This window comes from Semicossyphus pulcher, unplaced genomic scaffold (genome assembly GCF_022749685.1).
Source record: "Semicossyphus pulcher isolate SPU_LCO1_2020_fin unplaced genomic scaffold, fSemPul1.0.p SCAF_19, whole genome shotgun sequence".
Classification (NCBI taxonomy): domain Eukaryota; kingdom Metazoa; phylum Chordata; class Actinopteri; order Labriformes; family Labridae; genus Semicossyphus; species Semicossyphus pulcher.
In genome coordinates, this window is record NW_027211692.1 from 18,664,057 (window position 1) to 18,680,000 (window position 15,944).

At 43.1% G+C, this 15,944-nt stretch overlaps 1 protein-coding gene across 1 annotated transcript in view; it reads left to right on the forward strand.

The window, feature by feature from the left end:
- The first annotated feature begins 1,049 nt into the window (after window positions 1–1,049).
- The window catches only part of LOC138597439 (cGMP-dependent 3',5'-cyclic phosphodiesterase), a 127,161-nt gene continuing 112,266 nt past the window's right edge, over window positions 1,050–15,944 (forward strand). The window contains exon 1 of the mRNA XM_069669039.1: window positions 1,050–1,188. Within this exon, the coding sequence (XP_069525140.1) occupies window positions 1,050–1,188 (139 nt within the window). The remainder of the gene's footprint in view (window positions 1,189–15,944) is intronic.

Sequence of the window (15,944 nt, forward strand, 5' to 3'; positions counted from 1 at the left end):
ATGATTGCTATCATTGATGTATGACTCAAGTTAAACCCTTTAAAAAATACAATATGGAATAAATGCCATAGAAGTTTCTTTTCTAGTCTAATATCTAGATAGAATACCTAAAATCACTTCTTCCTGGATCTAAAGCAGCAGTTGCCAGTGGTCCGAGCAGTAGCCATATTAATGGTAGCACCATTGCACAACTTGCTGTGTCGTGCAACTGCTTTAGAGCGGTGAAATATGGGGCTATTAATTTGTAGTTTCGGATAGGTGCATAGAAGGGCATACTCGCTGACACCTGGACATATTTCCAATACTGGCTTAAGTACCTGAACAAGTCTAATAAAATGCTGCAGTAGGTCATGATGTTACGTCTATGTTGCAGCTGTTTCTCAGCTTTCTCAGGTGAAGGCAGACAGTCTGGGTCATATAAGATTGCGTTGTTATCTCAGAGACAGATTGCCCAGTCACTGATACTAATCGTGTTAATGTTTTTCACCATAGTTATAAACAGCAGAAACATGATGTCTCTGAGGGTGGAGGGGATTTAAAGTATTAAAGATGTGTTTACAATCTGCCTGCAGCTAAAACAAACATTGCCAGGCTGCTGTTCAACATAGTGAGCTACCAGGAAGTGACTAAATAAGACTTAAACATATGAATCATCAGTACAAAAAACATGTGTGTTAAGTGTACCACTGTGACTTTGAATCAACATACAGAAGTTATGGATGTTTGTGCAACATTACAAAGATAAATGTAAGTGCACAGCTACACTGGGCCTTTTGTTGACCTGCAGTCCCACAGGTGAATCCTGCGTTAATAAAGTAAATGAAGTTGCTTTTTGCAGATGATGTTTTCCTGTTGGCTTCATCAAACTGGGACCTCCAGCAGGCGCTGGGGCGGTTTGCAGTTTGAGTGGGAAGCGGTTGGGATGAGAGTCTGAGGCCGTGGTTCTCTGCTGGAAAACGGTGGATTGGCCCCTCTGGGTGGAGAGTAAGTCTTTGCCTCAATTGAAGGAGTTCAAGTATCTCGGGGTCTTGGTCACGAGTGAGGTGAACATGGACCATGAGATTGACGGACGGATCGGTGCAGCATCCGCAGTAATGCGGGTGTTGCACCGGACCGTGGTGATGAAGAGGGAGCTGAGCCTGAAGGCAAAGATTTACAAGTCCATCTACGTTCCAACCCTCACCTATAGTCATGAGCTTTGGGTAGTGACCGAAAGAATGAGATCGCGGATGCGAGGGCTCAGCCTTAGAGACAGGCTAAGGAGCTCAGATATCCGGGGAGGAAGCTCAGAGTAGAGACGCTTCTCCTTCGCATCGAAAGGAGCCAGTTGAGGTGGTTCGGGCATCTGATTATGATGCCTCCTGGGAGCCTCCCTTTGGAGGTTTTTCCGGGCATGTCCAACTGGGAGGAAACCCCAGGGTAGACCCAGAGCTCCCTGGAGGAATTACATCCTCTGACTTGGAATCCCCCAGGAGGAGCTGGGAAACGTTACTGGGAAGAGGGACGTCTAAGTCACCTTGCTTAGCCTGCTGCCACCGCGATAAGCGGAAGATACCGGATGGATGGATGGAGTCCAGTCAGCATCAACAATTATATTGATTTGCAGGATAGTGAACAGATGATGTCATACATACACTACTACACACTATACTTTACTTTTTCAACCCATTCTGGGATTCTTTGAGAGCCCTTATAGTAAATCAGACCCTCAAATAAAATGTAGTGCACTCTAAAGTTTATGTAGAGACTGTGCTGACTGACGGCTCCTTCACTCTCCTGGCAGTTATGGTGCCCTTGTCAGGGACTACTTACAGCTTTTTACTTATTATTATTAATACATGTATTTTGGTGATATCATATATTCCTCTTAAAGACAGAGAGCATAAAAAAAACCTCCATAGAGGAGGGCTAGATGGACTGTTGTGCATACAAAGTGTGTGACTTCAGCACACAGCAGAGACAATGTAGCAATGATGATCTTTTCCTAATGACCATGACCTTTCCTCAGCCTTAACCAAATACTTTTAGTCACCCAAAGTATTCACTAAGAGGGAAAAATATTCATGAGTCACTTTTGGAGCGGTGGCAGACATCATATACTACAGCTGACACTGACATGGCTCACACATACATACAGCTGTCCATGCATGGCCTAGAGCTAAATTTTAGGCCCTCTCTGTTGTCCACATGAGGACGTGAGCTGCCGCTTGGCATTAAGCCCAGCATGAAGTCATTATTAATGTATTGACGAAAATGGTAATTCATCCTAATTAAGAGGTGTCTATACAGTGAAGGTTAAACATTTAGAGTCCAGCCACGTTCTGTGTTTGAGCCTTCATGTAACTGTACTGAAGTGAGCAATGTGTACAGGAGCGTGTCGAAGCTGCCGCCAGATGTTTGCAGATGAGCTCTCACTTTTTTTCACTGTTTGCATGAGTGTACGTTGCTCTCAATAAGACTGTCAGCTAAATAATTAAACAGTCAATATACATACGAGAGAGAGGCGGGTGAGGAAAAGGGGGTAGAAAAGGAGGGAAGATAAGCACAGAGGGAAAGAAAGAGAGGAAGTATCTTTGAGAGGGAGTTTATCAGCCCGTTCACACTCACTCACACACAAACAAACATACAGTCACATTTGCACATTTAACACATAGACTCCCCTTTCAAGACTGATTTCAACTCATTTGCATCCACAACTGAGTTTTTAGCAGAGTGACAGTTCAATCATTCCTCCCCGTCACCCTCTCGTGTCTGCCGCTCCGCGTTTCCCTCCTCTCACCAAGTTAATTGAAAAGGCCCCGAGAGCTCAGAGGCGTCAAACGGCCGTCTGTCACCCACTTTTTTTTTAATATTCAACCTGCAAAAATTGCCAAAAGTGTTATGGAGGTAATGCAAAGTTAAATTAATAACCTTCATGTAGAGTTTGGTTTGCATTTGAAGGTGCTCAAATAGTTCAACCAGGCTTCTTAGCTCACCTGAGGAAAGTGTTGCTGTTTTACCTTCATCACATTAACTTGTGACTACTTAAAGTGTGGGAAAACTTTGCTACTTTATAAGAGGCGAGTTGAGCGTTTGATGGCGCAGATGCAACTTTGGTAAAGCAAAAAAATACTCCCCTATGTTTTGAGTGAGGAGTACCTAAATTTGACCCTCTGAAGAGTTCATCTTGCGGTTGAAATTCCTTCTTGCTGAAGCCTTTACGTAGGCAACAATACCAAGATTTTCCCTCCCTTGAGACTGTGGAAGTCAGTACCTATAATATAAACAAGAGTTTCATTCAGAAAAAATATGGTAAACAGGGAAACTTGGCTTAAAGCAAAAAAAAGCCAAATCACAACAAAAATTATCTCGAAAACAACCAGTTTTGTGACGAACCTACAGTCTGTCCCAGAACTGTGACGGTTTGAACCTGTGAACTGTGAGTGAGCAGCTTCCTGTCTTTCTGTCTGCAAAGTCGCACAGCCTCAAATGTGACGCTCTAATCAGTTGTATGCAAATCAAACTGAGAGCCGAGCAAAATCCATTGGATTTGACATGCCTCAAAATGTCATCCTGTGTACGCTGCCTCCTGTCAGGCTACTTCTGTCACTGGGTGTTACACTGATCCTCACCCGCGAGCAGACGTGTTCAGTAAACGGCCACGTTGACTTCTATCACAGGACTAAACATGCAGACCTCAGCGTGTTAGACGCGTGTAACTTTCATCTGAGCGATGCCTTTGCCCCTCTTTTTCTCTCTCGTGTTTTTCCTCTCTACCTGTCAGACCTCCTTCAGGAGAACAAAGGCTCGTACGTCTCACGCGTCTCTGGCCCCAAATCAAAGAGCAGACCGACTTTACCTCTGAGTAGCAGACTGAGAGCGGCTGGAACTGTTTCAACACAGTCATATCTCTATTTACAGCCCTGTGCGCTATCTTCATGTAGAGTACAGTAGCACAAGTGGAGTCATGTCTATCAGTTTGCCCTCTTTTATGAAGGCTAATCCTTTCAGAGCTGCAAAATTTTGATAAAATGTTTCTGACTTATTTTCATGTTTTAATGAGGAACATTTAAACCTTCCTTCTCTCACATTCTTATTCTGATTCAATCTTAAAAGCAGTGATGTATCATAGAGAGAAAATGGTCAAAATATTGCATCATAGTGTATTGCATAGTGTTGTATCACACTGAATTGTATTGCATTTTGGCAGGACGTGCTTTAAATGCATCACAGTGAAAGCGGATTTTAAACTGAGCGCTCTAAAAACCTCCTTTCGACTTCTGATTCTGTCCTTCCCCGATTGTTTCCTTGCATCGTCTCCGATCTCAGTCCTCCCAGCTGCCTTTTTGTTTGCCTCAGTGTTGTGTTTGTTTCCACATCTTGACTTGAAAGTCCTTTAGAAGAAGAAGTAAGGGGAAAAAGAACAAGAGAAAGGCAGGCGGAAAAGGTGCTAAGTGGGAAAGTTGGAACAGCGCAGAGCTGTGACAGAAGTGCAGAGAAGCAGGGAGAGAGATGGGTAAGATGGGAGGAAGTAGAGAGGGGAGGTAAAGGGGAGAAATCAGGGGAGAATCAGGTCTGTTTTTACCGGGAGGACCCAGGGAGGTTGTTATGATCAGGTTACCATGGCGACAGCAGGTTTCTAGCACAGCTTTCCTCATCGCCTTGATCACCGACTGTGATAAAGAAGAAGGTGTTTGCATTTGTGTGTCCGTATGTTCAATCATACTGTCACTTTAAATGCACGTTTGCTGGCCTGATAATGGCAGTGTGTGCAAGTGCATAGGACCTGTGTGGTTTGTTATATATGTGCATTTATGTGTGTGTGTGTGTGTGTGTGTGTGTGTGTGTGTAATTGAGCAATTGTCTCCCCCTGAAAAACAGGTGTGGTAGGAGGGAGGTATTGAGGAGGGCGACAAAAGGCAGAGACAAATCATTTTCCCAAACAATCCCATCAAGGACGGAAAAAGGCATTAACGTGGAAAATGTTAACAACAGAAAATAGATTTGGCTCCGGTAACATCTTAAAAGGTGAGGAGGAAAGAGAGAGAGAGTACGAGCGAGAGGTGCAGAGAGGAGAGAGAGGAGGATGACAGGTGAGGAAAATTGGAGAGAAAATGATTTCTGATTTCCTGAGCAGCGGTGATGAGATTGGACAGCTGCTTGGATGGAGTGCCGCGCACACACACTCACGCACACGCGCTCATCCGCTCTCACTCCCGCACTTTGTCAGTACTTTAATGTTGTTGAGTGCCATGAGCGCGGCCCGGCTGCAGTAATCAACAGATAAAGTGTTTTAATCGTGGAGCAGAATCACTTCTCTCATCCTTTAATCTCTGTGATGTGCCGGATCGGGACGCGTATTCTCAAAATCTAATCTTGTGACTCCTGAGGACCAGTTCAAGCATGATCTGTTCAAACACTTCTTTTTACTTTCATCATGGAAGTTACAAAATAATTTAGCCTTCAAACGGTTCAGGACAGTGTTGCAAATCAATGATGGAAAATGTCTTGCATTCATATCAGAGTACTTTATAGGCATGTCATTTACACTTTACCCATAAACTGAATATCATCACGGCTGTGATTCGGTCGTACGGCCTCGTGCTGCAGATAATACAACAGTATTTATACAATAGTTACACCAGCAGCAAATAGTAGTGAACTAATAATCAACAACATATTATTTTTATTATTATTTTTATTAATTTTTTCCACCAAATCAATTAGTTCCACAACTTAAAGGGCCAGTTCGCCAACTTTCAACCTCATTCATATCATGCTACTATGGGGAGCTAATGCCATTATGGAAAAAAAAAAATGCAATTTCGCTCTGTGCCTTTGGAGGACGCTATCTGCTTCTGCTTCCAATGGGCCCTGGAAAAACTCCACCAGACCAGGAGGCCAGGGAGCTAGCTAAACTACACTTCCTCAATCTAGGACGCCCGCCTCTGATGTTGTGTCTCGTTCAAAATCGTCAGATTTGAAATGTAGACTGCAGACCTTAAGATTTTTTAGACGATCCACAGGTATATTCTCGTCGTATTTTGGATTCTGTACTGCTCTGACCCATGGCCTGCAGCGATCAATGTCCTTGACTGGAAAACGGTAGTATTTGACTCCAGCATCTCTTGCTGGGCCGTTCCTTTCAGAGGGAGGGGCGCAATGCACGCTGGATGTTGTAGGAATGTAGAATGGTCGAAACCACGAGCTGTTTGTACAACTTTCTCCACGGCTATGCCGCCAATTTCAAATATAATTGCTTCTATCGATTACAGAGAACAACAGCTTTGACTGACAGTGGCTTTTTCCAGGGGCGAATTGCTCCTTTAACTGAAACTGGACTGTTGTTGCCAAGCAACCCAAACATTCTCCTGCACTCTGTGTCTACGGGTTACCACAGATCAGCTGTTTTTTATCACGTACATTTATCATCAACCAGTGCAATAAGAGTCTGCTGTGTGATTCGGACGCGCCAGCTTGATCAATGTAGACGTACGCGGTCTGCTGTAATGTTAATTCACAATGTTCAGAACATCTGGCTGAGGCAGAGTGATACACAGAGTAAAAATACACAGTGATGTTGTTCTCTATATCAGCACTCAATGCCTCTTATCCGATCAGATTTCTTGGTGGGAACCAACTGTTGTTTAAATGTTAATAACACGTAGAATCTCCTTTTGGCCGTTTATAGCATTGTAATGGGGCTGAGCAGTGAGGAATGGATATTTCATAGCAATTTACTTTTCATTTACCTTTTACACATTTTATTTAGCATCCTGTCACATTCATCGACAAAAGAAAAGAATCCTGGAGGGCCTGTATTATCCAGCCCTGACTTAAACCCAGGGGTGTACACATATACACACATGCATTACACACAGCGCGGCCTATCTTTCGGCCTTGATACCAGCCTCAGCAGATTCCCTGCTGGAGCGAGTCCCTGCTGAGAGACTGCTGATCCTTTGTAACACACACACACACACACACACATAGCATAAATACATTCACAATTGTATGTGTTAGTCGTTCCCGTACACACTTGCTGCACATACACAAGATGTTACGCTAGACTACTTATGTCATAGTCAATCAGAATCACCCGAGAGAAAATGCCACTGTGATCGACTGTAACATGAACGGAGAGGAAGATTGAAGAAGATGAGATTAGAAAGAAAGACAGAAAGTCTGCACACACACACACACACACACACACACACACACATACTGGCAGTGCCAACATACTGTACTGTAAACCTGCCCTACTTGGCTGTGCAGCCTCTCAATGGATCACACTTCCTCCTCACTTTTCTTGTTTTCCTTTCTTTGTCTTATTTATCCTGTTTTTTTGGGGGACAGACGTGATGTTTGATTGTTACTCTCTTTAGGCCGCCGCTTTCCTTTGAAATATAAACAATGAGCTGATTGGTATTCCTTACAGAGACGTGTAAGCGTGCGTGTAGGAGAGAAGGATTGAAACGCTTTGAAATGTGTGTGTTGGAAAGTGGACTGATGTTGTAATTGATGTGGGGCATTCAGAGGAAGTCAGTGCTGAAGTTGCTGCTGTATGATTACAGAACCAACAAAAATCCAAATGCGAATAAGACCACTAATGCATGATGTGTTCAGGTGCAGTGGGAATTTGAGCTTACACTAGATAGTTTTTCTTGCATATTAGAGTGTTTAAAGCTGTTTAACATTAAATTTAAATGCTGCTCAAAGTACCCAGAATGTTGTAAGTCAGCTGTGCAACAGATTGGATTTGCCGCAGGAGGTCCAACTACTCTGTATGCTGTGTGTAGTTTAAGTATTTGTACACTGGGGGGCACTCTGGCAGCAGCACTGATTTGTTTGACATGGCAAACCTGCAGCAAGAAAAAAAAGGGGGGAAAAGCAAGTGAAGGAAGGAAGGAAGGAAGAGGGAAAGTGGGAAACTCTGAGGCAGGAGGAAGGAAGAGGCCAGAGAGGGTCAAGGTCAAACATGTGTGACTGAGGTGTGTTTGCTTAGGCGTGGATGTGTGTCGTAATACCTGTTCATAACATGACATGTCGAGGCAGAATGTGTGTGTTGTGTATTCAGTGTGTCTTTGTGTTGACCTGTTGACTGTCTGTCTGCGTCACAGCTTCAGAGAACCTGTTCCACTTCTGTGACACTCAAACTAATGAAGTCGTCTTTCTCTGTCAGAGACCGCCTATATGTTGCTGTCGTCACTGTCCGCCTCACTCTGCTGTCTTTGCTCCGCAGCCAGGGCACCCATCTGCGCCGGAGCAAATGGTTACATAACCAACAGAAGACGAATTGATCATAATTCTGATGATTAAAATACACTTCGTTTTCATTTTCTAAATCTAAATTTACCATTTCCCAGAACGCAACGGGACGGATGAAAACTGAAGGAGCATCATAAAAGACTAAGAAAAATTAAACAATGAAAAACTTTGTGGGATTGACCAGTGACTGTATATATAGATATATATATATAGATGGACAACGCGTCTCTATGTGCTCCCCTTGTAGGTAATTGATGCCAAAATAGCCCCTGTGATAGGCGCTGCCATCTTGCGATGGTGAAGTCATATGGAGCCAGAGACTGAGCAGTAGAGATCGGTGAGTGAAGCGGCCATAGCCACTTCCGCTAACCCAAACACACACTTAACTTACCGAAAGAAACAGCAAGGATCCCGCACACCGGCCTGTTTAACAGCAGAACAGCTTCTCTGTGTTGGTCTGAGGTTAACGTTCACAGGTATGGAAACTTCAATGACTGTAGTGATTGTTTTAGTTACGTTTCCACTCGCGGATCGTCCTCAACTCTGCTCACCCGGAACTGATTGGCTGCAGGAGCCGAATTTGTCAACAGAGCTGTCAATCATCCTTTTGACAGCATCAAATAACTAATTAAAACTACACTTGTCAGAATAATGAACACTTGGATGTGAATCAGCATGATAATAACTAACTATAATGACAGAAAACATGTTTGAGAAAAATGTATCGGGCGTGTATTTTGATTTTATAGTTTGACCCATGTCCCATCTGTCAACATGGAGGAGGCGGGCTTTATGACCTATACTGCAGCCAGTCAGCAGGGGGCGTCCGGTATGTTTTGGCTTCACTTTTAGGGAGCTGTCATGTCGTTCATCCTTTTATACAGTCTATGGGATTGACTAATCGATGTATTTAACATTCAGGCATAAATCAACCGGTTCTGTTTGTCAGTTATTAAGTGGCAAAATCTCAAAACGCTTTCTGGTAATCGCCAAAATGCTTCGATTACATGGAGCATGTATTTTTAATGTCATATCACCATACAGGACTCCTTATTTGATGAAAACAAATCTGGAATCACTTGACGCATATAAAGAGAACAAAACATTAGAACAAATTAAATCAATTCGGGTAACACTCAGTCATTAAAACCACAGAGATTTCCGTGTCGTCCTTGGATGCATCATAAACTGCCCATCTGCACTCTATTAAAAAAAACTCTTTTTAAAAGTTGTTTTATTGTCGTCTTGCGCACAGACCTGACAAAGCATTCATTCTTACTTTTAACAAATCCAAAATCATGTTCTAGTTAATTCCGCATCATTGCAGTCCATTTATTGCAATTAAATAACAGCAAAATCTGCTTACATTGGATTCATACCGCTGTACTAAGCCAAATGGCAGCTGACTTGCTTGACAGAGTGAAACTGCCGCTCAGCAGAGAAAAAACAGGCAATCTGCAGCTGAAACTGAATGCCAAGCATGAGTTAAGTTAACGCAGACACAGTCCCTTGAGAAGCTTTTTAAATAAACCTAGATGTGGTCGCCTGCGGGTGATGATAGGAACAGTGACACGGCGTTTGTTTTTCTGAAATATCTGGAAGGGTGAAAATTTAGTGGGTGGTGTTTTACTCATGTGAATAAACACAAATGATGACGAGGTCATACCTGCGTGAGTAACACTTTTGTTTGTCATTACGAAACTTTAATTGTATTTGTCATTTAAGGACTAAAAATGAAAGCCAATTAACTGCCCTGAAACCAAACATCACTGTACGCAACAAAAGCTGAGCAATTTCTATGAGCCGAGGAAGATCAAAAGCTCCAGGACATTTCCTAACACTTCGACTGTTTGCTATAGATCTGTTTTATCATGAGCTGCCATAAACTGTTACTTACACACTCTAACAACATCCTGGTCTCTGTCTTCACTTTCCTCTGCTTCTGTCTGTGCTGTTAAACCTCTTGCATCATTATTTTACATGCAGCGAGACAGAATTCACCGTCTGATGTTGCTGCAGTCTTGCACGAAACTCTCAGATTTGCGGATGTGAATAATTCTCCTGTTAGAGAGAATAAAATCTGACTTCTGCTCTCTAACAAAAACAAAGGGCGACAGAGTTTGGAGAGTGCAAAAGTGACTCTTTTTATAATGAAAGCTGCGCTGTAGTGTGTGTTTTTTTATATCGCCCATAGCTGAGAAATATCTCCCTTCTGGAAAAACATTATTCTCTTTTATAACTCCATTTAGTCCCTGACGTTAGTTCAGATCCACCATCTGTAGCAGAGGGTCGAGGCTGCGCTTTGAGAGGATAAAGCTGCACAAGTGTGTGCGTGTGTGTGTGTGCACGCCAGGGTCAGTGCATTCACTGCTTCATTATAGAGAGGAAATTGTGGGTATAAATTGTTCTGTGATTTTTGCACCTCAGGAAGATGGGGTGCCATAGCAACAAATCGGAGTCAGTGTGGTTATTTCATGCGCACACACTCACACACACACACACGCACTCTGTCATCGTCATTACCACTTGTAGCATCTATTCAGCCTGCTCAACGCTGGCTCGCAGCAGATCGCCTCACTGGTGCGCGCAGATTGGTCGGAGCGAGGAACCAATTAGATTAGAGAAATGAAGAGATAAAGAGAGCGCGGAGGTAATAATAAAGCCAGACAGCCTCCCTCTGATCTGACTGCTTACTACCAGCAAACACATGCAAACACATGCAAACACATGCAAACACACAAATGTTACACAAATGTTACGTTTGCATTCCCCAACACACAGTCGCAGCGCAGGGGGCACTGCTGGGCTCTGGCGCCCACACATCATTAGCTGTTTGGTAAAATAGAGAGAAACAGAAGTGAGAGAGGGAGGGAGAGGAAGTTTTGCTGTGTTCCTTCATCTTTTTCTCTCGCTGCCCCTAAATGACTTCTCTCCGTCTATTAATCTATTTTTCTCTTCGGCTGCTGTTGTTGCTGCAGCGTTTCGTTTTCTACTGCTCTCTCTCTCTCTGTTTTCTGCCTCTCCGTCTTTAAACTTTGCTCCAACTTCTTCTCTGTTTCGAGGTTTTCTGCATCACTCACTCACTTTCCATCTGACCTCTGTTTGGTTTTTTACTCTTTGCATGTGCATACATGCTAGCTTTGACACCTTTAAGCTTTTCAGCTTTGCCACGCTGACGATGATTGACAGGGTCAGGTTCCTCCCCCTCAACCTTCAACTTTCCATTAGCCGCCTTCCTCCCATCTCCCTGTCTCCTTCTTCATCTCACTATCTCTCTCCCTCTCCCCCCGTTCCTCCGCAGGCTGCCCACTGTTTCCCAATCACCTCTGACATGAACAGCACTGAACCAAACGCTAAAGGAAGGAAATGTGTGTGTGAGTCAGTGCGCCTGTGTGTGTGCCTGGACATTGTGTAGCAGCACATGAGGAAGGAAGCGGCAGACTATGACAAGAGAAGAGCTTTCCTTAACACGTAAACACGTACGCATACACACATTTGATAATAATACCTGCGTTCATGATTACAATGTTTTTTGGGAGGTCAGACTGGTTAGAGTGCAGTTAGGGACTTGCACGTAGTTTGGCTCTTTTTCCCGGAGGTACCCCTAAACTGGGTGTTTCCACTTTCTTCATTAGGTAGATGCTTCTCATGAAGTGTTTGCAGGGTGTAAATACAGTATATGACATTATTAGGGCTGATAAATCATTTACTAATGCTTTATAGACTCTTAAAGCCATTAGTATGAACAAGTCTTGGGTTGCCAGGTTGTAAAAAGACGCTCTTTGTCTTTGGCTCTTATTTGGTTTATTAGTCTTACCTCCTGATAAAATGTGCAGAGGAAAATTCCATTTATTAACAACTGACCAACAACTCCCATGGCCACTTTATAAACAAAACATTTTATTAATGAACTAGTAACATGTATTACTCTGGACACGACTGCTTTATAGATAGAAAGAAACCTATTTAGTCGTGTAATTGGCAATGGGTCTAACTTTTGTTACACCCATTGCCCATAGAGTTTTGTGCCCAGTGACAAAAAAGGCTTTTTAGAGTAGCTATAACTAAAAGTTACATTACATTTACAGCACTGACCCATTGACACATAGACTCCACCGGACCTCTGAAGGCGTGCTGTGGTGTCTGGCATCAAGACGTTAGCAGCAGATCCCACAGATGCTCGGTTGGATTGAGATCTGGGGAACACCTTGAACTCGTTGTTGTGTTCCTCAAACCATTCCTGAACCATTTTTGTGGCAGGGCGATGTAAAAGAAAATGTGATTCATCAGACCAGGTCACCCTCTTCCTTTGCTTCGTGGTCCAGTTCTGATGCTCACGTACCCATTGTAGGCACTTTCGGCGGTGGACAGGGGTCAGCATGGGCACCCTGACCGGTCTGCGGCTACGCAGCCCCATACAAACTACGATGTGCTGTGTGTTCTGACACCTTTATATCAGAACCAGCATGAACTGTTTCAGTAATCTGACCTACAGTAGCTCTTCTGCTGGGCCGCCTTCACTCTCCACGCACATCAATGAGCCCATAACCCTGTCATCAGTTCACCGGTTTTCCTTCCTTGGACAACTTTTGGTCGGTACTGACCTCTGCAGACCGGGAACACCCCACAAGAGTTACAGTTTTGGAGATGCTCTGACCCAGTAGTCTAGTCATCACAATTTGGCCCTTGTCAAAGTCAATCACATCCTTGCGCTTGTGAATTTTTTCTGTATCCAACACATCAACTTGGAGGACAAAAGATGCTGCCTAACATATCCGGTTGTAATGAGATAATCAATGTTATTCACTCGACCTGTCCTAATATGGCTGAGGGGTGTGTACCCTTGTTGTATGTGCCCTTTTACAAAGTGGTACCATAAGTGCAAACCACACCAGAACCACTTATAACCAATGGATGAGAACCAGATAGATTTGGATACAGACTGTGTAACCTTCGTGAGTCCTCATTAACTACAGACATTTGACTGCTGTTCTCAGCAGCTGGTGTGGGGTTGTTTCACCGAACGCTGAAGGTATGACCGAGGAATGTTCGGCGATACAGGTTTAAAGTATAACCATAAGGCCTAAACCAACAGTGTAATATATTCAGCACCCACTCACTATATGCAACAGTAAGAGATCTTGAAAGCCGACATGAACCTGTCATGAGGCCAAAGACAAAGACAGATACACAGGACAGTGTTTTTCTACTAAGTTCAGTTCAGAGCTGTTGCTGTAAATCCATTCAGAGCCTCCCCGCATTAGCACTGAGTGACAGTGACCCTCACATGGATCAAAGGATCAGTTACGATGTCCTTACAAACAATTACAGTTTCAGAGTCGGACCTCACCCAGTCCAGGGTCACTCATGCACTAACACAGAGGTCCCTCAAGTCATAATACTGATCAAAGAACAAAGCCAGCAAGAAGACTCACCATGTCCCCTTTCTTCAAGAAACACATAATCTCTCTGAGGCTCCCTGGCAGTTTTCTGTAGCAACACAGATCCACTCCACATTTTGTACCTTCTTGTGAGTGTTTAAGCACTTACTTACATAGCAAAAGCAGTTTTTCCACTTTGCTCACTTAATACTTTAAAAGGGTAAATGGACTTTCAGACAGCCTCCAATCAGCGCTGAAGCACTAATAAGAAAATCACTAAAATGAAAGAAATTATGCTGGTTCCCAGATAAATATGTGTGTGTGTGTGTGTCACTTGAGCAACAAAAATGTGGACAAATACATTTTTAGCAGTGGACAGAGCAGTGGACCGTATTTAGATTTCTATATAAAGGTTTCTATAAAGCAGTAGACCATAGATTTCTATGTAGCAGTACACTATATGAAGATCAATATAGTGTAGACCATATGGATAGTTCTATATGGCAGTAGACTACGTAGAGATGTCTATATAACAGTAGAACAAATAGAGCTTTCTATATAGCAGAAGACCATACAGTGTAGAGATGTTTATAGAGCATGGGGTCATGGTCCTCATCCTCTCATCTGCCTCTACTCAATTGTCAACTCTTCCGAGATGGACTCTTGTTCGGAGACGGTGCATGTTGGTATGGAAACTGGCTTATAAACTGTTCAGGTTGCCAACGTCCTCACTCACATAGCAACCACCAACCAGCCTCTCAAAGTGTTGATGTGCAGCAGTTTTGTGATTTCCTGATGAATAGAAGGCAGAAAGGTTCATTATATCTGGTATGTGGATATTCAGCTCGTCATGATGACCCACTATATGGCTGCTGTAGCAGTGGAGTGCAGAAGGTTATGGATTTGTACAGAGAGGAATGGATGCGTTAAGGTGACATACCGACGAACTGAATGAAACGAAGCCCACGCACCTACCTTGAAATTTCCTGGTATGGAAATGAGGCACATTTTGCAGCGCATGAAAAGTTATGAGTCATCTTGAGACCTTTGCTTATGAAACATTTATGCTTTTCAGATCATTTGATCAACTGATGAATTTCCAAACACTAAGTAGATTGCTGCCACTTCAGACTAAACGCCTTAAGTTGTCGGAGCAAATACACAGCACTAAGGTCCGGGCTGCAGTGTCCTTCAGTGTGTTCAAACCGTTTTCCCAACACAAAGAAAAAAGTTTCAATTTTCAGTGAGGTATAACTGCATGGTGTGTTACTTTACTATATGAAGTTGCCAATATATACTGTAAAAACAGTGCGAGTATGTGAGGTTTTTTTAAGTGGGTAAAAATGGCTTTTAAATGGCTTCTATCTTGCCTGCTACACACTGTCTCTTTTTTTCTGCCTCCCGTCGGCTGTGTTATTGATGCGTGTTGCATTCAGACACATTGTTTCACAGTGCTCTCCCTCACAGAGTGGAGTCAGCTTAGCCAACACATTGCACTGTTGAAACAGGTTATCAATACAAACAGTGCAGCCTGCTGTTAAGTGTGTGTGTGTGTGATTGCGTATGTCTGCGTGACTCTTCAAAGTAGGGCGTGTCATTGTCGCTTTCCTGCTGTTGTTTTACAGCTCAAGTTGTTTAAGGAAATTCAGTTATGAGTAACAATAAGGTGAAGTAATATTTGTGCACACACACTTCTCCCTTAGATGTTAGTCATACACCATGTGGTGAACGCTCTTATCAAAGACACTTTACACGTTTGTGAGTGCAAAGATTTTTAACGATTCTTGCATTACCGGCCTCAGCAGGAGACGCACACTGTGTTTTTGGCAGCTCCATGCAGACCTGTTGAATACAAGTTCAGAAACACAGATTGATTTAATGACAGATGAAATCTCCACACAGAAATACACTGATCTGTATGATTGATGGATGGATGGATAGATAGATAGATAGATAGATAGATAGCTAGATAGCTAGATAGCTAGATGGATGGATGGATGGATGGTTGGATGGATGGTTGGATGGATGGAAGATGGATGGATGGATGGATGGATGGATGATGGATGGATGGATGGATGGGTAGATAGATAGATAGATAGATAGATAGATAGATAGCTAGATGGATGGATAGATGGATGGATGGATAGATAGATAGATAGATAGATAGATAGATAGATAGATGGATGGATGGATGGATGGATGATGGATTGATGGATGGATGGATGGATGGGCAGATGAATGAATAGATTGATGGAATGGATGGGTGGATGAATGGATGGATGGATGGATGAATTGATGGATAGATAGATAGATGGA